At 34.1% G+C, this 25,149-nt stretch overlaps 2 protein-coding genes across 2 annotated transcripts; one reads left to right on the top strand and one right to left on the bottom strand.

The window, feature by feature from the left end:
- Nucleotides 1-12,360, top strand: LOC137931898 (uncharacterized). The gene is made up of 8 exons (XM_068775423.1): nt 1-50; nt 3,122-3,276; nt 4,430-4,525; nt 5,774-5,822; nt 6,951-7,257; nt 9,852-10,029; nt 10,192-11,466; nt 12,063-12,360. Exons 2-8 carry the CDS (start codon nt 3,134-3,136, stop codon nt 12,262-12,264), a joined length of 2,250 nt encoding a protein of 749 aa, XP_068631524.1. The 5' UTR covers nt 1-50; nt 3,122-3,133; the 3' UTR covers nt 12,265-12,360.
- Nucleotides 11,644-25,149, bottom strand: LOC137931899 (uncharacterized). Its single transcript, XM_068775425.1, has 8 exons — nt 25,060-25,149; nt 16,669-16,727; nt 15,861-15,899; nt 15,624-15,675; nt 14,063-14,103; nt 13,118-13,975; nt 12,854-12,999; nt 11,644-12,540 (listed from the first exon to the last, which is right to left on the bottom strand). The coding sequence occupies exons 1-8, from the start codon at nt 25,096-25,098 to the stop codon at nt 12,518-12,520; spliced, it is 1,257 nt and encodes a 418-aa protein (XP_068631526.1). The 5' UTR covers nt 25,099-25,149; the 3' UTR covers nt 11,644-12,517.

The raw sequence follows: 25,149 nt of genomic DNA on the forward strand, positions 1-25,149 counted from the left end.
TATTCCGATTGCTAACGAGAGAAGTAGTAGATAGTGACAAATAAACACCGGTAAGTTCTCACAGTTAAAAATAAACCATTCCGTCATCTTAACAGATGACTTGACTGTTTGAAATTCGTATAAAGAAAATTTATATATACAACCAATATTGAATTAACACACTTATGTTTAACTATGTATCTACAATAAGTTGGTATAGATGTTCGGTATAGTAGCTTGTCTTTTACAATTCATGTTCTTGGCTTATTCCCGGGGGGATGCTCTAGCTCGTGTAGCGCCCGTGTGCAATGAAACCCTGACGCCCCCTAGGCCTGACCCCCCCCCCCCGCTGTAACTATTAAGTTTACCGTCATGACAAATATATATTTTTTTTTATTGCCCCCGTTATTGGGGGCCTCTCGTACCCCTATCTTTAGTGGGACAGGGACTTTACGGGCAATTTATTTTTTCACATAATTATTTGTTATTTCCATTCTCTCCTTTCGTTCTTCACATATTCTTTCAATCCATTTTTTCATGCCACATTTCTGCTATCTTTCCCTTTTTTGACAAATAATTTGTTTCCGCATCTAAACTTTAAATACGTGAAATAATTATATCGAGTTAAAATAAAATGTTCGAAAAAGAATACCGCCGCCCATAAGGCACTCACGTTTGATAACTGCCGCCACCGCGCTGGCTGGTCGCTTCTGTCATATCATTGTTGTACCGTTATGGTCCAAGACGATGCTCTTAGCTGTCTCAGGGAACGCCGGACCTGCACTATAGGTTAAGCCGCCCCTGCTAAATCCATAAAATTAGTAAGTTAATTCTTTTGTGGGCAATTAAATTATCTTAATTATATATATTTATATATATATATATATATATATATATATATATATATATATATATTAATGTTAGACAGTATGCCCTTTATAAAATCGTAAACTATGCATTTGATCATATGGTGACCTTTAATAAAGTCGTTGTGCATGGCCACAAAGGTTTCTATCTTTGTGAGACCAATTTTCGACAGATGGCGCCACTGTCATTCCAATCAATTTCTCATATTGCCGTGACAGTTTATGCTGATTTCAATGAAATGAAAGTAGCGTACGAATAATGAAGTTTAGAGTTGGTGGTGAAATAAGAATTTATGTAAATGACAAAATTAATATTCGGCGCCCATAATTAAAATTAAATAAATTTAATTTTTTTAATTGGATTAAAAAATTAAATAAATATAATTTTTTTAATTGAATTAAAAAAATAACTAAAGTTTTTTTTTTTCAATTCCACACCGACGAAGTCGCGGAGCATAGCTAGTCGTGTAATATAACTAAAGGATTATTTTTAATCCTAGATTAAGGATTTTAGTGAAACTGATGTCAAAGAAAAATTGAGTTAGTAGGGCTTTTCCTAAATTACGGCGCGTTGGAAACCCACGCAGTTTTAGGTTGAAGGATTCCATTGTAGGATTTGAACTTAGTTTGTATTAAATTAGGATCTTCTGGCATTCGTATGTGCGCAAATTGTCATTATTTATGAATAAAAGTATACAATTTTATAAATAAATAAACAAAGGCGTTTTTCAATAAAATTTCTTTAATTAATATTTTACAATAATTTTTTTTAATCTATCGAAACTACATAGTAAGCTTTATCAACTATAAATAATAAATAAATAATATATAGAATAAAAATATATAAAAAATACCACTGGATTAACTAAATAAACTTTATTTTTATAAAATCGCATAATATCTTGTCATGAGAACTCATTCTAGATGTTGACATATAAAATGCATTATGCATTATCATCATTATCACTGCAGCTATAAGATGTCCACTGTTGGACATAAACCTCCCCAGATTTCCACTTGACCCAGTTAGAAGGATCATATGTCCATTTTATGGGTGTCGTACACTGTGTACTTCAAAATGCCAGCGGCCATGTGTTAGTTGTATATGATAAAGATAAAATTCATTTATTCAAATTTAGAACTTTAAACAGAGTACTTATTGATCGTCAATTTTTTTTTAAATTTCTTTTATTTTTTGACTCCACCCTGATTTACAAGGTGTTATCATTGTGGAGGAGAAGCAGGAAGACATTCGATAGCAATACACACAACAATAGTTTAACATTACAGATTTATTATATGAACACACATTTAATTATTTAACTTTATTGGAGATAAACAGTAACAAAATGCATTAAGAAATAACAAATTTCAAAATATAAAATTAATTACATTTAATGAATCAAAGTCAAACAATAAAACATTACCAAACATGGATCAATAATCCAGCGCATTCTGCAGAACAGACAGTAATAATTACGAGTCACAGCAAGCAGTCATATTCCAATAAGGTTTAAATTGTATTATATATCCAATAATTTCGACTGATATTGTCTTTTAAAAGGTACAAGAGATCACGTGAATATATCAATATCTCTAATATATGAATTATCGTCACACATCCTGTATAAGGGTACACGTTTACCGATATATATATTTATTATATACACTTTATTACATATTGTCTAAATGAAATCAAAATAATCAAGCGACATCACTGCCAAGGATTATTGCCATTTAAAAATTCGTTTATTGAATTTTGGCCTTTTTAATTTGAATTTTAAATGGTGGTCCACTAATGTTTTGCAGAATTTTATTAAAAACATTATTTCGTATAATACATAAGAATTTAAGATTTTTTTTCCAGTTGAAACTTTGATACAGCCTGTTTATTACGGTGCCTTGTAAATACACTATGGACGTCACCTATTTTTGATTAGTTATAATTATTGTAAACGTATAAAATATTATCATAAATATTTTAAGGCTTTGATTTATTTATGGCCTGCCCACTGCATTTTCAACTTGCTAATCTGCGGCACTCTTAATAATTTTACGGACCTCCAAATGCTTAAATCAAACCCGTAAAGAAAACCCAAGCTAGCCTTCCCGGTGGCTGTTATTTGCAAACAAGACTAGAAGTATATTATGTAAACATTAAATAATATGATTTAAATAGGATTTGAAAATACTAAATATGTGGTCAAATGGAATTTCCTCGATAGCGTCTAGACAAGAATATTTATTATAGTTCTATGTATCATTTCTATATCCAGAAATCCTCTGGGATGCTGCTACTCCCACTCTTCGCACTGCTTCTGGCGTGCGTCAGTGCATACGATGCGAACACCCAGTATGTGAAAACTGCGGGGGTGAAAGGAGGATTCGGAGGGAGAGGTTACCAGTATCATGCAGGGGACAACCTTATCAAGTAAGTTTATATAGTAACGCTCCGTCGTGACCGGTCGCAGACGTGGCGTCTTATATATATATATATATATATATATATATATATATATATATATATATATATATATATATATATATATATATATATGTAAATAGAAAGATAGATTTTTAATAACACGCATATGTCATATATATATATACATATACAGGATGGGCCATAAATTTTTGCACTTTATAAATAGTTAACACTTAATAAATAGTTTAACGAAAAAAGCACGCTGTTGTCCCGTGAAGCGCTTCATCGTGACTAAAATTGCATTAAACGACGCACAATTCCCCGCCACCCGCGCGCCCCTTACTGTGAGAGTAAGGAGTAGGTTTTAGAGAAATCAAGTGTTGCGATTTGCAAAAATTTTTGGCCCACCCTATATATATATATATATATATATATATACATATGTATATATACATTGGAGTCCATGCCTTTGTTTGTTTCAAAATAAATTTATTATTTTCACTTTGTTCATATTCGCTAATGTTTTATCTTCTTCAAAAACAAGAGAGTCACTGCAATTTCAATGCAATATCAACGATTGTATGCAACATGATTTGCATTAAATATTGCATAGATTTTAACGTAGCCATTGACAGCATTGTTTTTATATTTTTTAAATTTTAGATAACAGTTTTAATAATTTTGTACTAAGTTTGTATGGGCCCTCTCAGGTTAAAAACCTCTTCCAAAGCTATCCATTTTTCTCTATCTTTGGCACCTTGGAGCCACCTTTGACCTGCCGTAGCCACGAGCTCATCATCTGGCATTAGGTCTGCATCTTGCTCTGGTACCTCGCGGTCCAGTCCATTTTATAACTCTTTGTGTCCACCCGTTATTTGCGAATCTCGCCACGTGACCTGCCGAACTCCACTTTCTTTAGATGGAATAGATAAGTGCATCGGTTATACACAAAGAAAAAAAAAGTGTATAACAGCTATAATATAGACAGAGATAAATGTTTCTTGATATGCAAGAGATATAATCGTAGATTAAACAGTGATTAAGTAAATTTTAACAGACCATTTAGAAACACGGCGAGATTAACAACAGCTGATTATATATCTTGAGCGTGCCCTTAATTATCTGGAATTTTATTTAATTCAAAATGGAATTCTTACAGATACTTCGGAAACCATACTCGACAAGGATACGACATGAGACAGAACATGACATCATCCGTCAATTACGATGTCGGTGTATGCTATATAGAAGTACCGTAAGTATATATTATAATTATATATCGCAAATGTCAAAGTTATATGTTGACATATAGATTTAGATGACTAATAGTAGTGTAGATGACGCAGCGTGGGAAGATCTCCCCCCTCCCTCCACTAAGTGGGCCGATGACATACTTAAGGCTGAAACGAAGAATAACAAAAATAGTGAACAGTGATAATTTGGTGGAGAAGAACTGTCATTTATGAACATAAATCTAGGGTTCGAGTCCTAAAAGACCGCACAGTAATTTCTATATAACATCACCTCGACTTAAAAAAGGAGTAGACAGTCCCTTAATTTACTTGAAGTAGTTTTCTAGATATCATAATATATTGACATGTGTTTTTATGCAACTTTATTGTTAATTTAATTTAATATTGTTTATTGTGCATGCTAGTAAATATATACATATATTCATAATAGTAAAGAAAAAGTACATTGGGCGGTCTTATCACACGAGACAATTTCTTCCAGACAACCATAGTATTGAAACAGTAGAAGTATAAATAACTAGTAATTAACGTTTACATAAAGACAAAACATACATACATATACATATAAATATGTATAAAGCATAGCTTAAAATAAATACGGAGAGAGAGTTTTAATTTTGATACCAATCTTTTAAACCGAATGTTCACATTACTATTAGTTTTTTTATAGGTTGGCTGTACGTATTTTACTGTTGTATAATATTCTTTCCAACGAAATTAAAAAAATAAATCTATTTTTCCCTTCATCTAGACCCTCAAGCAAACACAGTAATATTTTAAAAAAATCACTTTCGTAAATCAGGCTACTAAGGGTTAAATTGTGTTAAGATTGAAGTTTATTATTCATCATTACAGGGAAACACAATTTTATTACATTAGACTGTTATAATATTTTCTGATATATATGAATAATCGCTAAAATTATTGAAAGCAATTAATAAAATAAATAAAAATCTGCGAATTGTGACAATAAAAATACGATAAATTTATAAAAATACGATAGAAAACTTGTTTTTCGCTACGATTTTAACATGTATCTCTACATAAATATGACAAGCTTACCTCTTTTGATTACATTTTCCTCTCTTAACGTTGCTTTGTTTTTTATTCCATTATTTACTATGTCCTCATCTTTAAATTGTGATTGTCATAATAATATATTAAAATAGACCTAGTAGAAAAATCATTGATTGTAAATTAAAATAGACGATATATGTTTTCACCGTAATAAAAAAAAATACTTTTACCAGAACTGCCAGCCTGGCAAGAGATCCGGCTCACGTACCTGTTGGAAACGGAGTGAGTATTATAAATTATATCCTATCTACTCGGGAAAATCGGTACTGCAATCGACCGGTACGTAGACCGAAAACATATTAAGACTCTGCTAGGTAGACCGACGATATAATTAAGCCCGAGGAAATTACCTGGATTCGGGCAGCGTAAGACTGGCCTCACCTGGTCATTTTTGGGAAAGGTCTATTCAAATGCCAGTGCTCAATAGATGACATCTCTTAAAAAGTGTCTCAAAAGAAAGTTTATTTTTGATCGCTTGTTTAACAAAAAACGAAACAATAAACAAACAACACTTGATAGTTACTAAATTAAAAAAAATATTATTATTTAATGAAATCAGGCGTTACTTTGCGGAAGTCCGTTCTAAGTAAGAAAAGGACCAATATTTAGCCACTTCCGCACATGCAGTGGTAGTCGTGCAACAAAGTGCACCGCCCGCCAGCCCGCTGATAAATTCGTATGCGGCCAACAATTACACAACTGCCTTAGTCAAACCACTCAACACGTGTTTCACCCCTCAATGAAGCATCTTCAGTAGTTATGTTACACCGAATAGTGCCAAACACAGAGTGACTCTATGTGTGGATATAGTGATGTCAGCCATTTTATTAGAAATGTTTTCTTTCAAAGATGCTAGAGGAATTGATTTATTAGTGTCAACTTTAGATTCGAAGTTAGGAAGTATGTTCAAATAGTCGCGGATCAGTTTGCCAGAGAAAAGTTTTATGAAAATTTTAAATTTCTTCAACTTGACCTATGTTCTTTGCTTATAGCCTGGAAAATGTAAATATTAATTCAAGTTCCAAAAAGTTCTCACAGTAAACAACTTTTTAAAAAAAAATTGTTTTAAGACACAAAAATATATTTTTTTAAAACTACCTTTATAGCATAGCCTGATGTAACCTATCAAGTTGAAAATCAGTGGTAGGACAAGCTGGAATTAGAATGCTAAAGGCGTAATGAGACAGTCCATAACAAGGTTTCGGGGGTTCCCGTGTCAGGCCGTTCAAGCGACCTAAAAATCCCAACGAATTTCAAAATCAATCTAACAATAATTACTGTATAAAAATTACGTTTTCAATTTTTTCTCGTCATAGATAACTAATTTAGTTTTTTTTTGCCAACAAACAGTCAAGGTCAGACCTGAGCCGCATCAGGTCCTGCTGCCGAGGGTATATAAGAAACATTCACAATCATCGACTCTGTGATCCGGTATGCACGCAGGAATGCGTCAACGCACTCTGCACGGCTCCTGAGACATGCACTTGCTTCCCTGATCACGTGAAGAACTTGGCCGGATTCTGCATTCCAACTTGTCCAATTGGCTGCCAAAACGGCCGTTGCTCTGGTGGGGAATGTCTTTGCAATGAAGGCTATAAACTTGATTTAGACAGTAAATACTGCATGCCGAATTGCAAGGAGAATTGTGGCGGTATAGGTAAGTTCGAAAGTGTACAAATATTCTTTTTTACCTAATTTTTATCTTTGAATCATTTTCAGTGATCATACAAAATAAAAATTCAGGAAGAACCAAATTAAATAGATTATCATCAAATTAAGCGACTCTGTTATAACATTCGACAGCATAAAATAAATTACAAGAATTCCGAACGATTCCTGATCTAAAAAAGGGTCACAAAAAATTGGTCGGTTTTGTTTTGGTGACCACATTCACAAACGTGCCTAAAACACTAGTTACAGGAATTAATTTCTAAGCTTTATTATCATTTTAAAAAGTTAAACGGAATTTGTTTACTAATTTTTGTATAATAAAACTGAGGGATTACAATGGGGTTAATGGTAAATGCGTACAGGAACGACAAGACATATATTGAGTCAATATTTTTTATCCAAAAAGAGCAGTGCGTGCCATTATTTGCACGGAGGCTTGTAATTCTTTCCGAGAAGTTTTAAATAAAGCTTATATTTTTACGGTTGCATCACCATATATCTGTAATAATATTTTGTTTATCCGCTAAAAAATAAAAAAAATATTAAAAAACAGTGATAGACAAGATATTAACACGAGAAAAACAAATAAGCAGTAAACTTTTAGTTTTCGTCTTCAAAGTTATTTAAAAGTTTTAGGACAAAATGTATACATAACTACAATAAAATATCACAATCAATATTTGATTTTCCATTGGGGAGATTTGAAAACAATATTAAAGAAATATTATTCAAAAAACGTATATTATTCTATACAAGAATACTATACTGCTTTAAATGCACTCCGGAAACTAATTATTATCAAGTGCTCTTATTAAAACTATATTTATAAAGAGTAATTGTTGAATTTATCGCTGATTCTTCTCAGCAGAACTGCCTTTCGAGCCGGCCGTAGCTTCCTGTAGGGACAACAATGCCGCCATTTTATTTCGAAAGTGCATGCTTATTCGAATAAAGAATATTCTTATTTTGATTTTTAAAAGAGCAACGGACTCAGACGGGTCTCTATTTCATTCTTTTTTCTGATCATCTCCACAGACGTCCTCAGTACAATAGTTAGTTCATTTCCTAATTATAATCTTTGACGTTTCCTTAGAGGTAATTAGTTTGATAGTGACAGGCCACATAGAGTGTAAAATAGTTTAAAAATAGAATAAATTCTGTACACGAGACAACGAATCGGCAAGCACAGCTTAGGCGGTTTTTTCCGCGGTTTTATAAGAAGTCTATAGGGGAGGTTTAAGTCCAAAAGTGGTAGGTTGAAATAATGATGAATAGTGTGATATAAACTGAACCTACAATCTTGTGATGGTATATTATCACAATAAGTATACTAGGTAATACATCCCCAAACTGAATTACAGGAAAGACTAGATGTGATCGTTTAGACCACCTCAAGTTAGAGAATACTTACAGATAATTAATATTTTAGTTTATTCTGTAGTTATTAAATGACGATAAAAATATAAGAATCTAGAAAAATACGAATATATTGGTATCTATTTTGTCATGTTTTATTTTAAAAAAAATTTGTCTACTGTAAATATATAGAGTGTAATTTTTCAATTCAAAATTCAACCCGACACGAGTTAGACCCTTTCGCTTTAATATAAAAATTATATATGTCACAAAAGAGGTTGAAAGAACTCAGGTGCGGCAAAGCACAAAAAAGGTTGAGAAACCCTGCTCTGGAATTATAAGGATTAGAAAGATGAAATTTTAACGTTTATTTCAAAATGCTCATTTTTAAACTGTCATGTTAAAAGTATGGAGAATTTTAAGAAATCATATTCAAAAAAGGCTGTACGAATCGCAGAAGGCAGGGAACTACCTGGAATGTATATCTTCGTTAAATGATTATATATCGAATACGAATGCATTTATTGAAAACCCGCCCTAGTTTGTCAAGAAAATCTGTAAAAAGTTCGAATTTATTTATTTAAAACTTTATATACTACATCAATACCTCACTTTGCGTCGTGGTTACGTTCCTAATACACAACGCAAATTGAAACTCCGCAAAGTGAATTAAGATTTTCTATAGCAAACCATGTAAAGATCGAAGATAGGTTCCAGAGTCACAAAAATACTACTATACATTAAACATTTAAACATTTAAAAAACAAAAATAATATAACTCTGCCAATAAATAAATTGGGATAATATTTACCTTTTTTGTATCCAGTAACAACACGTAAAAATTTATATAAATTGATTATTCTCTTTTTTAAAAAAGCACAACACACTACATTACAACACACTACGTAATTGAAAATGAACTCTAAAATTAGCAAAATAAAGTGAAAATAAAACTGTATTCAAATTGCGTTGATTTTTAGTTAGAAAGAGAATCCCCGAGTTTTAATGGCATGGCGTAATTAGAAACAAAAGTGTTGCCATCTTTTAGAAAAATAAGAAAATTTCAAAAAAAAAATTAAAGACTCGAATCCAAAACAACGCAACCTCGGAAATCTAACGACGCACAGTGATAATTAGTACTAATTAATCAGCGACGCAACGCGAGGTATTGGTGTATATAATTAATTTTTCTCTTTGAATTTACATTAATTAATTTCAAAACAGGAAATTGCACTGCACCTAATACGTGTGCATGCAAGCCAGGCTACCAATCGACACCAGACGGATCATGCAAGCCGCTATGCGAAAGATGCAACGGAGACTGTGTGGCTCCAAACGACTGTCGATGCCGTCCAGGATACAGTAAAGACGAGAGAGGTCAATGTATCCCACAGTGCAGTCGGTAAGTTTCTATTTTTTGAAAAAATAATAAACCACTCATACATTATAAATACATCACGTTTAAGAAAACATGTTTTTATAGATACTTATACCCTAATTAACTCTAAAGTATTACAAGTTTTTTTATGAGATATCTACACGAATATTACATATCTTTTTACAGAGGATGCGCACCGAATAGCAGATGTATTGCTCCAGAAGTTTGCGAGTCTGGTAATATTCATGGTCAACCTGGCCCCCTTCCGAATCTGCCAGGACAACAGCCAAATCAACCCGGCTATTATCCAGGAAACTATCCAAATCAACCCGGTCAATATCCAAACCAACCGGGTTATCAACCAGGACAACATCCAAATCAATCTGGTCAATATCCAAATCAACCTGGTCAGTATCCAAATCAACCTGGGCAGTACCCAAATCAACCTGGGCAATACCCAAATAAACCGGGACAGTACCCAAATCAACCTGGGCAGCACCCAAATAAACCGGGAGAGTACCCAAATCAACCTGGGCAGTACCTAAATCAACCTGGGCAGTACCCAAATCAACCTGGACAATACCCAAATCAGCCAGGTCAATATCCGACGCAACCAGGACAACAGCCTTATCAACCGGGTCAAAATCCAAATCAACCAGGTCATCAACCAGGTCCGTATCCTAATCAGCCTGGCCATAATTCAAGTCTACCCGGTCAAAACATAAGCCAACCTGGTTATCATCCGGGATCACATCCAAATCGACCAAGTTACTATCCTAATCAACCGGGTTATCAACCAGGTCTATATCCTAATAAGCCTGGGCAAAATTCAAGTCTACCTGATTACGAATTAGCTCCATACCCTAATCAGCCTGGTCAAAACTCGAGTCAACCTGGTTATCATCCAGGATCCCGGCCAAATCAGCCAGGTCCATATCCTCATCAACCAGGCCAATATCCTAATCAACCGGGTCAATATCCTAATCAACCGGGTCAATATCCTAATCAACCAGGTCAATATCCAAATCAGGCAGGACTATATCCAAATCTACCTGGTCAATATCCAACTCAGCCAGATTATTATCCTGGACAAAATCCAAGTCAAGCCAATCAATTCGACCAAAACCTAAATAATTTGGGACAAAATCCAAACCAACAAAACCAAAATCCGAATCAACATGGACAACCAAACCAGCCGGGAAATCGCCCAAATCAGCCAAGTCAACATCCAAACCAGCCGGGTCCATATCATCCTGGACAACCCAACTTTGAGCCTATGTACCATCCAGGTCCCGAATATAAGCCTTATCCTTTGTATCCTGAGAATCAATATGGTTACCCAGATGCTGATGTCCAGGTTCAATGTTCAGTATCCTGTGTCAATGGTTTCTGTGTTGAAGGCAACAGATGTGGATGCAATAGAGGTTATGTGCTTGATAAAGAAGATCCGACGGGTACCAGGTAAGATTACCGAGATATTTTTGTTTACTATATTTTTAAATTAGCACAATTTTTGATATACCACATATTTAATTTATATATTTTTGATATAATTTAATTTTATAGAAGGGTTTTCGATAAAGACAAAATAAAAAAATGGTGGCTTTTTTTAAAATTTTGTATAATTATTTCCTCAAAATTTCCTTTCTTTGATTCTCAATCAATTGATATAAAAACATAAACAAGAATAGCCGGTTAACTTCGGTGGCAAGACAATATTAAAATACAAAATAGCATCTAGTGGTTATGTTTTAAAAAAAATAAGCCCACATAGTATTTTGCCCGAGAAATTATTATAAATCAGGAATTACAGTTAATACTTGGCTAAGACATAATCAGTTATTGTTTTAATACATGTATCAATCAATCAAAACCTATATAAAAGTTAAAATACGCATTATAACAAAGAACTCCCTGAAAGATTTCCTCATTCTTCTGATTTATAAATTGTCTTGTCTTAGATCAAACTAGAAGCTTTTCAAATTGAACTTTGAGGATTTCTAGCGAAGTAGCATAACACAAAGTAGACTTGTAAATAATTCATTTTATGATTACAGATGTATTCCTCACTGTCCTGGAGGCTGTTCCAATGGCGTTTGCTCAGCACCTAACTTCTGCATTTGCAATATGGGATACTACAAGGATCATAGCGTTAAAGGGAAATCTGTTTGCATCAAACGTATCCGACGGTCCCTCGACACTGAAAAAGAGCCAGTAGATATCTCCAAAGTACTCATTTTTGACATACCAGATTACTGAACGCTTTCGTTTATACTTCGTGTCTCATCATCTGGCACGTTACCATTATAGGAACACAGATATGACCTTAAATCAATAATAAAAAATATGATCTTTTACATTTTTTATCATTTATGTTACTCCATTGCTTTTCTTTTGATCTTGATTCATGAAATTGTATAAAGTTTGTAATTATTTATCATTCACTTCTTAATTTTAGTCTTAGCATTATTTAATAAGAGCTTATGTACAACTAAACATGCTATCCATCAAGTTACGGCGCAGGATCGTTGGTTTCTGTAAAAAAATAAAATCTTTTAGCACACTTATTATAATTCAATAACTTACAAATTACCCTACATAGCAACATCGTAATATTTATCTAGTTCTCTTTAAATATTTTCCTTTTAAACAAAATACATTTGTTCTAATGCGTAACTTAAAGTTAAACTAAAGATAAAATTGTAGAAATGTATATATAAATAATCTAAGTAAAAATGTTGTTGTAACAATAAAATACAACAAAATAGGGGGCGGAACGAGAGGTCAACAATAGCGAGGGCCAACAAAATAAAAAGTTAAAGTTAAGATAGCTTTGTTTACAAATTACCGTAACTACGCGACTTGTATCGTTTCGAAGCATAAATAGCTGCCGCAGCCACAAGAATTCCCACGACTGCTCCAATAAAGAAGACCAAAACTATAATTCCAACTGAGTGGCCCGTCTGTGAATCGTCATTCTTTTTGTGCTCATCGCTAAAAAAAAATTGTTAAAAAAATTAAATTAACACATGAATACTAAAAAAATCTGGAATATTTGTTAGGAATTAGTATCTAAAAATATATTGTAAATATGTTTCTATTTATATGGTACCTGTGGATGTGTTTTTTCTTTGTCGTCTCAAATGGTTCAGGTATTTCTGTAGAAACAGGAGTAGATGTTGCTGTAGCGTTAATAGTTGTAGATGGTTCAGTAGCAGTAGAAGATGTTGTGGCATTAGTAGAGTTTGCCAATGGGGTAGCAAGAATTGTTGATACAGTAGTATTTCCTGGAGATGTTGAAACAGTAGCAAGAACTTTAGTAGAATTTGCCTCGGCAACTACTGGAACCGGTTCTGGAGTAGATGTCGTGATATTCGTAATGGGTAATAGAAGGTCAGGAGCAGGAGTTGTTTTTGTAGAGTTCGCTACTGAATCTACTAGTACTGTACCAACAGTAGACTTTGAAGTATTAGCATGAGATTCTGAAGAATCTACAATAGTAGATACGGTAGTGTTAGTATCGGAGACTCGTGAATCAGTACTAGAAGTATCTGAAGTTTTTTTTGGTGATACTAATACAGTAGTTACAATTTCCGTAGCATTAATGGTCGTTTCAGAAGAGGAAGAACCATTAATAGGAGTTATTGATGGAGCAGGAGTAGTGGTACGAGCTGAAATATTAACAGGTGGCGTTAATGGAAGAGAAGTAGTGGTAGGTGCTAACGTTGAAACTAGAGTAGCAGGAGATGACGATGTATTAGTAAATGTTGATGAAATAGGGGCAACAGTGGGTTCTGAAGTATTACTAGGAGATATTTTAGTTGTAGTTGAATTTATAGTTTCAATAGCAGACAAGAAAACAACAGTTTCATTTCCAATGTGGTCGTCCATTGTAACTTTAGCAATTCTTGGTTTAATTTTCTTGTACTTTGCTGCATCGCATAGTGTTTTAACGCTGACTGACAGTTTTCTGTAAATTGAAATAAAAAAAAAATATTTTAATTTTGTATCAAAACCATAATTTATTTACGCAATACATTTTAATAAAAATACTAACCCTTCTTCTGTTCGTATTGCACTAAATTCAAGTGTTGTACTCTGAAAAATGTAAGTTTAAACATGTTATTTTGTAGAAAAAAGTTATATTAAATTTTATTTTTTAATGTTACGTATTTTGGTAGCATCATTGTTAAACCATACTTGCAGTGCAACGGCTATAAGGTGATTAATTTTAATATTTATGATTGTGATGTTTCCACTGTTGGGTTAGAGCTTCCATCAATAGCCCATTGCGGATAAGGCTTTATAAAATATCTTCTTAATTTTTAGCTGTGGCTACCCTTAGTATTGTTATAAAGCACGAGTTACAGAACCCTCTAAACGATAAACACAGAACCCTAGGATCAAGAAGTGCCGTAAACACGCGTGATCTTGAAGTTATTAATAGATTTTTGTGTACGGTTCTCGGAATAGCACGAGAGATAGCACTCGGTTAGAATCCGAGTGCTATCTTGAACTTACTAGAACCTTATCCGTAGTATAAACAGGTATACTCCCCATGTCGACAGTTCAGTGTTGTTTTTTTTTTTTCGTTATAAGATTGAGATCATCGATCAGTGATACAAAGTGACTATTTGGTAAGTTATTTCGGTAGTGATTTCTTGAGCGATTTGAAAGTGAAGTTTGGACTAAACGAAAGTTCACTTTGTGTTAAAGTAGGGTGACCATCAGATTTCAAATAAAGAACTCCTTGTGAATCAGTGGCGTTTTATTGGGAGTCAGAACCCACAGTACGTAACAGTATAAAAAAGATCGCACTTACCTTACGCGAAGGTTTATTGTTAACAATGCTCAGGTGCTAAGCGGACGCTTCTTTTTGCCAACTCATTTGCAACTTTAAGTTTGTTTTTGAATTTAGTGAATAACTTTGGTGGTAACCTACGGCAATGCCTATCTAACGCACGTATAAGGTCAGTGCGATATTTTTTTTATTAAAGGTCGCCATATAGTCCTGGATTACACCGGTTCAAATGCGCTGTTTTTAGTTTATGATATCTACTATTGTATTTATTTAAGAAATACCTGATATAATCATAGTACACCTATCCCCCGATTTACACGGTACTTGTTTCACACGTTTTCGCTTGTACTGATTTACTGTTTGAAAATTGTATTTGAGTGAAAGTTTCACAGTTACAGAATGATTTAATTTTCCGTATTCGTAAATTACAAGTGATAGAGGATAATAAAACACCTTTGGTTTTATTTTTTGTTCTTCTGTTTAATGTATATTGTGGTTAAATAAAAAAAAACAGTGTTTCCGAAATATATTAAACATTTTAAATTGTCAATGCATTTTATTTTTATTTTTGTGTACACCTAAAAATATTGAAAAAAAATCACAACTGTTAAAAAGCAAAATTATGCATTTTCTGCGAGCTTTTCGATTTACACGGTTTTGACTTGAAAATTTTTAATTATCGATTTACACGTTTTTCTCAGGAACGTATCTACCGTGTAAATCGGGGGATAGGTGTACTCTCTTATAATAAACAAGAGTTTTAATTCGTGAACGCGTGGTATTTTTAACATAAATATAAAATCATAATAACATTTACCGTAGTTTTTGTTGCTTCGCTACGTATACTCCATGCATCGATGATTTCAGGTCTGTAATAGATTCATAGATATATATTTAATTATCAATAATTCTAAAATGATCGTCGAAAGCACAGCTTTTTTTAATCACGATGTTCTGTACAACACTGGTAATAATAGACAGTATATTTTAAAAGCATATCATTCAAGATGGCGTCTAAAAGTAGCGTAATTAGCTGATATAAAAAAAAACTTACGTTGTTGTGCAAATTTGATTGAGATCCAAAATAAGGTTTCTGGAAAAAAGAATTTATATTTAATATTAAGTAAATAAAGGCTATTGATAGAAATAGAAGGCTCAAGTTAGTTATTTAATTAAAACTGATACAAAAAAATTGTATTAAAAATTCCCTCAACACCCATCTGTTCTCAGATCAGACGATTTATAAATAAGAAAGGTCAGTTTAAATTTTACTTATCTGTTCCATTGTTCTATATTTAAATTCTTTAGAATAGAAAGAAATAATGTACGTAGTAAATTCTTTCTTTTCTTCTGTAATATTTCTACGTATAGACTGTTACTCAACTGTGTTTCCTTTTATAAATTTAAATATTTACACATACATCAAAGTATATATATACTTAAATTATCATCATCGTCATTAATGCCGTCAGACTGCTAGACATAGGCCTTCACCAAAGATTTCTAAAAGAAAACACTTTTACTAATTTAATGAAATCATAAGTAAGAAAAGGACCAATATTTAGCCACTTCCACACATGCAGCGGTAGTCGTGCAACAAAGTGCACCGCCCGCCAGCCCGCTGATAAATGCGTATGCGGCAAACAATGCGAATTACACAACTGCCACCGTCAAATCACTCAACACGTGTTTCCACGGGGCATCTTCAGGAGTTATGTTACACCGACTTTGTGTTTGACACTAATCAGCGGACTGGCGGGTGGTGCACTTTGTTGCACTACTACCACAGCATGTGCGGAAGTGGCTAAATATTGGTCCTTTTCTTACTTTTACTAAAATAACAAAAGATAAGTCAAACATACCCTTCTACGATAACAGCTACGGGTTTTTTACATACTTCCGAAGCGGATATTTGCAGTATCTGTTAACAAAATAAAACATTAATTTTTATATTATTAAATACAAACTATATATAAATCTTATTCGACAGTTTTAAGATACTGATACATGCTTTTTCTTTTATTTGTTCATATGAATCTTTAATGATTTTGATTTGAGAATTTGAATAATTCACAATTAAAAAAAAATATTAAAGAATTAAAAAAGTAAGACAGTTAATGGATGTTGGCGTAGCGTTCTCTCTTTCGCTATTTTTTATTAATTCTAATTTGTATCACGAAAGTTTTTTTTTTACAATATTTTTTTTTTCGCTTTTACTAAGCACAGACAGTTGGGAGAGGGTTGCCGCTATTTGATACGTATCTTTCTTCTCCCTGCTGCGAGGCACGACAGCGTTTTATAATTTTTACAATTTTTCTTACACAATTTTCTCTAATGGGTAAATACAGCTAAAATTTATACATATTAACAATAAAATTTGTAAGTTTTACTCAATTATATATTAGTTGATACATTATTTTATTTCAAATCGCTGCCCAAGCGCTACAGACTGTTAAATGCCTTGAGATTTAGGACAATGTTTTTTATTTATTTTACAGAAAGGAACTGTACGGACTATTTAGACTTTAAAACTTAGAGATTCGCAGGGAGATGTTTTCAATTAAATCGTTATTCTATCGGTTGCTTCAATACGCTTTTAATAACATATTATTTATGGCCTATAATTTCAAATCTTATTTTGTTGCGACCACTTATATAGTATTATTGAAAACTCGAAGGTAAAACACCACTTCTCGTTCGGCTTTCACCAACTAAAGACCTATTGTAAAATCGTTAAAAGGAAATACAAAATCAAGCATTATCTGGGTTTTAATTCAAATTTAAAAACCACATAGGTTTCCAAAGAGATCAACACATGAATGATCAACACAGTAACAAACACATGATAAATACAAGAAATAAAAATAAACTCGTAACGCCTTAATTTCATATTCATAAAGTCAACACATCCTTCATGAGTATAAATGTACGCGTATATAACACAGTTCTACAAGATATCTTAGACCTACTGTTTCTTAGTTTTAAATCTAAAAGTTTAAGTATATTTTTAGATGTGTATGTGTGTGTGTTTTTTTTTTTTTTTTTTTTTTTTTATAGAGGTTTAAAAATACCTTTACGTATCATAGGGCCTGATGTTGGTGCCCCGTATGTCGGACTCGATCTAGATCAATACCGACTAAAAACAATCCTCTCTCTTCGGTATCCCTGGTCCCCACGGCATGGCCGTTAGGCATTACTTCGCGGGGGGGATTTAGCCGCAGCTTTCTCTGATAGAGTGGCTGTTCAGGCCAACTTCCTCCGCTCTTGCTCTATTTTACGCAACTCCTTTAGCACTGTCGTACAGTACGCGCTCGTAAGTTCCCAGGCCGAAGGCGAGGATAGCATTGTAGCTATCAGAGTTTCAGGATAGATTTTGCATCCTACACCTTCTTCCCAAGACCTCCTGGCTTCGTTAAATCGGGGGCAGACGAAAAAGACATGCTCTGCATCTTCAATCATTCCGACACAATTAGGACAGTCAGGGGAATCTTCGTATTTGAACCTATGGAGATACGCTCGGTAACAGCCATGGCCGGATATCATCTGAGTCAGGTAGTAGTTCAACTCTCCATGATCTCGGTTCACCCATGACTCTAGGTTTGGTATAAGCTTACGCGTCCATTTTCCTTTCGTCGACTTATCCCAGGACGATTGCCACTGTTGCAAGCTTTTCAGTCTTCCCCGAATTCTAAGTTCAGCTGAAGTTGGGTCTGATTTGCTTTTTTTGCTACGGTACAGATCAGTTCTTTCGTCTGCAAGAAGCGCAACAGGAACCATACCTGCTATCACGCATGCTGCATCCTCCGATACTGTACGAAAGGCGCTAGCTACCCGTAGAGTGCTGACTCTATAAACAGAGGCGATTTTCCGTCGGGACTCCTGTTTGCTCAGTGCGTCGGACCATATGGGTACTCCGTACATAAGCACTGACGTAGTCACCGACGCTAATAACTTCCTTCTGTTTTGCTTGGGACCTCCGACATTAGGCATGAGTCGGCAGAGTTTAGCTGTCACCAGAGACGCTTTCGCTGCTGCTCTCTCAGCCTGATCTTTAAAGTTTAGCCTATGGTTGATCATTACTCCTAGGTACCGTATAGCTGGTTGAGTTGCGATTTCACAGCTGCCGACATTGAGTGTGATGGTCTCCGCAACTCTCCTGCCAGTAATGAGCACTGCTTCCGTCTTCTGCTCAGCCAGTTCTAGTCCGACTGACCTCATCCACAGGGTGATTACTTGGAAGGATCTTTCAAATGCCCACTTCACTTCCTCCACGTGTTTCGCTACTATAACGACTGCTAGATCATCAGCGAATGCGACGAGTTTAGTTTCGCTGGGTAGATGTTTCTTTAGGAGTCCATCGTACATAGCGTTCCACAAAAGTGGCCCTAGTACTGACCCCTGTGGGACGCCTCCGGTGACTTTGTACTCCTCCGTCCCGATTTCCGTAGTGTATATGAGGACCCTATCAGAGAAGTAACTAGCGACTATTTTACGTAGGTATAGAGGTACATTCAGTGAGCTAAGTGCCCCCATGATGACCTCCCATTTTGCTGAGTTAAAGGCGTTTTTAATGTCCAAGGTGGCAACCAGGCAGTATTTTATCGAGCCTCTCTTCCATCTTTTCCCAGACACTGCTAGTTTTGCTATATTGACTACTTGCTCTATAGCGTCTAGCGTAGACCGGCCTTTTCTGAACCCATACTGTGAGTTAGCTAGGTGGGGTTCAACTGCTGCTTCGATCCTGCTGTGGATAATACGTTCTAGTATTTTCCCCGCAGTATCCAGCATACAGAGGGGCCGGTATGACGATGTCTCGTCTGGTGGCTTCTTACCTTTAGGGAGAAGTACCAGTCTCTGTCGTTTCCACGCGGTAGGAAAGGTGCCTTCCAGTAAGCAGCTATTGTAGGCCTCCAAGAAGACTCCTGGTGTTGCTACAATAGCTTGCTTAAGAGCTACGTTGGGGATCCCATCCGGTCCCGGAGCTTTGTTGTTTCCAACCCTACCGCATGCTACCATTAGCTCCTTCTCGGTAATAGGGGGGATTTCATTCGGATCCACAATCCCTAGTTGAAAGGAGGATTTTGGTTGCGTGGGGAACAGAGCTCTGACAATTCTTCCTAGTAGAATAGGACAAGTGGGCGTTGTATTCTCATGTCTCAGTTGTTTAACTACAACCTGGTACGGCTTGCCCCATGGATTCTTTTCAACCTCTTCCAACAATATTTTCCACGCGTTTCTCTTGCTCTCTTTAATGGATTTATTTAATTTTAATCGCGCTTCCTTATATTTGTCGTAGAGCTGCTCGAATTGTGGTGTTTTCCGAGCCCGTTGGGAGGTTCTATATATCTCTGTATGTGTGTGTGTGTGTGTGTGTATGTGTGTGTGTGTGTGTGTGTGCGTGTGTGTGTGTGCGTGTGTGTGCGCGTGTGTGCGCTAGTGTGTGTGTGAATGTGCGCGTGTGTGTGCACGCACGCGTGTGTCTGTGTAAAAGAGTAACCTTTGAGTTTCTGGAAGGCTCTCAACAGATCAGCGTTCCGAGCCGGTGTTAGCTTACTACTTATGTTTAAATAATAAACAATTCAAAAGCGCTAATGAAGTTCTACTCCCGACAATATGGTAATATTTAATGGAATCAGGCATTACCTTGCAGAAGTCCATCCTAAGTAAGAAAAGGACCAATATTTAGCCACTTCCGCACATGCAGTGGTTGTCGTGCAACAAAGTACACCGCCCGCCAGCCCGCTCATAAATGCGTATGCGGCAAACAGTGCGAACTACACAACTACACAACTGGGCATCTTCAGGAGTTATGTTACACCGATTAGTGCCAAGTGCCAGACTCGGTGTTTGGCACTAATCGGTGTAACATAACTCCTGAAGATGCCCCGTGGAGGGGTGAACACGTGTTGAGTAAATTAACGGTGTTAATTTACTCAACACGTGTTCACCCCTTAATAAGGTAATAGTTACCGATGGAGCCCTGATCTACCTCGGGTATTCTAGAATACGAATGCATCTCTAGCTACGTATTCAAGCGCACTTAAGACTTCGTACACTCTATGAAACATCTGCCTAAGTAACTAAGAGCTAGGCCCCTTAGTCTCTTGTAACAAATAATGTAACAATTCGCACCGTGAACCTCAAGGCTCAATCTTGCTTACTTATTGTTAAGAGATCTAAGTTAAACGTAAACCTTCAGCACTCTACCGCCTTAAGCCGTATCTGAAAAATTTCCACATAGTACTAGTAATTACTTCATGGTACATCGACCACAAACATCACACCAACTGTTTCTATCATGGATTAAATGACTATACTCTATTTTTCATGCTTGAATGTGTGAAATATGCTTGTAAGAGATAATAAATTTAATATTATTAGTAAAATAACAGTATATTCATTAGTAATAAAAAGTCATGATATTATTTGTGCAAAAGCAATAAGATGATACGTGTATTTAAACGGTTTTATTTAGTTCGACCCGTACGGAATTTGTTTGTGTTAAAAATTAGAAATTTAAATTTAAGCACCTTCCCGTTGTCAAATTGATCTGAAATTTGGTACACACATTTAATTTAGATGGCAATACAATGTAATAAAATCAATAACATTATAAATCTAAGATGGCCGATTACATATTTTTCCTTAACCCCCTCAATATGGGTATCAAATAAAAGGGCTACACTATTAAAACACGATGATTATGTCAAAATTTAAAATTCAAGATGGACGCCGTTCCAATATGGCGGACTAGGTACATATTTTTCCACAACCACCACAGTATGGGTATCATAAAACCGTTTAACTTAAAAGTTTTTTAAATGTATTTTAAAAATAACATTTTACTGTCATTCAATGCAAAATTCAATTCAAAGTGGTTTATTTGACGCGTTTTAGTATGTTTAGTGTGTGTATCTATGGTGAAGAAGGCCTTTCAGAAGGCTTATATCGGCCGAAAATAAGATAAAATTACATATATATGTTACCAGTTACAACACAGGAACGTGATCTTACATTTTATGTATTTCTGGCGATCATACGATAATATAACTAAGCCTAATAAGTATGTATTCTATAGGAAGTTGTACAATGCATTTTTATTGCATCTCTTATCGCATTACGAAAAAAAGTAATCAATTAAAATAATCAAATACAGTATATTAGAACGTTAATGTGAACATAAAAATAATTAAGTTGCCGCTGTGTTTAATTTAACAATTATTTTTTTATTTTTTCTCCATTGCTACATATCAGTTAACGGTTTGTAGCTAACAGGAAAAACTACAAATACGGAGACTACAAAAATAATTATTTTTTTCTCTTCAGAGCAATACCTAATGTATGGTGTAGTGAAGAACTTTTCTGACATTTTCAACACATGTTCTACTTCTATACAAGCCAGAGTAAATTTAAAGTTTAGAGCAGGTGCCTTATATAATATTTTACGACAGTCAAATGAAAAGCCGACATTAAAGGCTGTATTTAAAAATTTACGCATTACAATAAAAATGTATTAATAGAGTAAAGTAATGCAGTTTAAGATATAGAAAATTATTATTTACGAGTAATCTTTGTATTCTTTTACTAAAACATTAAATAGATAAATAATGTGTACACTCTGTAAGAAGTTTTATTTATTTATTCTTTATACTTTGATAGTACAAAGTCTGTATGGATATCTAATAGTTTCTTGTAGATTTCAACAAAACTTTCACACGTAACATTTTCTGTTATACAGATCAAAGGTTTACAGGTGAAAAAGCTTTAAAATTTTATACTATAATTTATAGTTTATTTTCTGGTAAATCTTTTACGCTTATATTCGATCACCCTGTATAAAGTGATCACTGAAAAAAGTTACATTAAATTTTCTTTTAAAATGTGACGGGACAATAAATCTTGCATATTTAATGGAATCAGGCGCTACCTTGATAAAAGCATATGCGGCAAACAATGTGAATCTCACAACTGACACCGCCAAATCACTCAACACGTATTTCACCCCTCCACGGGGCATCTTCAGGAGTTATGTTACACTGATTAGTGACTCTGTGTTTGGCATTAATCGGTGTAACATAACTCCTGGAGATGATCAGCGGGCTGGCAGGCGGTGCACTTTGTTGCACGACTACTACTGCATGTGCGGAAGTGGCTAAATATTGGTCCTTTTCTTAATAAATCTTGCAGTAAAAGCCTACAGGCACAGATATTAAAAAATAAATTAATTATTAAATAAGTAAATTTAATTTTTATAGCGCTTTTTCAATATAGCGATTGATATCAAAAAAGGTATATTGAACCTTCCAAATTTTTTACACCTATCTTCAATCATCCTTTATATAAGAATTTGTTTAGTATTATTTACGCAGAGCACCGTAACCTAGTGATAACAGCCTGTGAGATATGACCACAGATAACAAGTTCGATTCTCGATAGACAAACATATCATTTCCCATTAACAATTTAAGTTAGCTTTAAGTAAATAACACATAACGGTTATTCCCCCATTAGACGACACTTGTGTCCCAACAGTGGTATTAATAATAGATCACACGCAAACACGTGGTTAACCGTTTTAATGACCTTCAAATAGCATGTGCTCATCTAATATTATACGAAATTATCCTTTTTCCTTAACTGAACTTTAGACGGATGAGTACACAGAATTAGCGCATCAATAGAAATAAACGATGAACAGTATAACACAGTATGAAGCCTCACATACATCTTATATTACTGACTTTTGTCATTGGAAAGAAATAATTACAACGAAAATAATTAAAATATACAATAATATCATAGTGTCAGAACTAAAAGACGGTTACTATCAATATATAAATACGTATAGAATGTTTTTATCATTTTATATATATAAAAACAAGGTTTTTAGTTTTGACGTTGATTTATGGGACACTATGTATCTAAAATACTGTTATATTTAAAAATTAACAACTTTAGGGTATCAGATGAACATATAAATATTAAAAGTTAGCAGAAAGTTTAATTTAAAGTTATAATTGGCTTCGTGGGCTTCCACTAAAGATATTCATGAAGGGATTATACAATATGTTTGGCAGGCGAGTGTGCGATTGCAGTGTGATATTATGGGCAGAGGACATGCAATAATCCAACATAATTATTGCACGAAGTGTAAATTATGTAACTTTCAAGTTTAAGCTCTCCACCACTGAATTTAAGTTATATTTGCATATTATAACATTAAAACACTAATAAAGACATTTACTCACTGCTGTAATCAAATAGTAAAGTGGAATTGTCATTTAAAACTTTTGGGCATTAAGAAGGCAGGTATATATTTTTTTTTCCTAGGTTGGTATGACTGTATGTAACTGCCAAGCGTCTGTTTGTTTGGAATATTATTTGGCACAACCAAAACCATTTTGAAGGATGTTTTGTGGTTCAAATGCGTCAAAAACTCGACTCATATCGTACGACAAACACCGTATTCGGCTATTTTAACTCCATGCAACTGCTTGCTATTTAAAAAACTCAAAAGGTCAAGGCAGGGACGCCGTTTTGACGTGATTGAGAATTTAAATACCGAATCGAAGGTCTTAAAGGCTATACTGGAAAAAGAAAATTCCGAATAATTTCCGGACTGGAAAAATATTTGCCAAAAGTTCGTTTTTTCAGACGGGGATACTTTGAAAGGGTTGAAATAGATTTAGAAAAACAAATAGATAATTAACATTTTATAAACAAATTCAACTTACTTTTTTATCACAATACTACGTATTAATACATGCAAAGACTATATATATGAATTATGTCAACTACTAAAAATTCTAACTAATTACAATGATGATGTTTTGATTCGTAATAAGTAGTAAAATAAATAAATTATTATGCAGTGTTCAAATACTACAACAAACAAATTAATGCGAGGAATAATCAATAACAAATTTAATCAAAAAAAAGCATTATTAAATTTCTATTAATATATATACATGTTGTTTATTAGATCTATTTAGAACGGAACACATTGACTGTAATAGTTTGTACTATAAATTAAAAATCACAAGGAAATTATCATTCTTCTTTATACAGAGTCAAAAAAAGAAATTTTGTTCTTACTGGCCAGATAATAAAAGAAATTTAACTTGAAAAAAGAATTTTTATTTAATTTAAACATAAATATTGCATAATAATTTTAAAATATTAATATTAAATTATTGAAAAAGGATATAAATATTCATTAATAAATAAAAAAAATTGTTTCAATTTCAACTTACCGCAATCATTTGTATAAATAATAATAAATATGCAGCCATTTTTGCAGCCGATCCCGCGCCACTGTATGACCTTTACGCGCGAAATAATGA

Source organism: Battus philenor, unplaced genomic scaffold, assembly GCF_028537555.1.
Source record: "Battus philenor isolate CCGP_79_NKW_IND1 unplaced genomic scaffold, ilBatPhil1.0.hap1 SCAF_8, whole genome shotgun sequence".
NCBI classification, from domain to species: Eukaryota; Metazoa; Arthropoda; class Insecta; order Lepidoptera; family Papilionidae; genus Battus; species Battus philenor.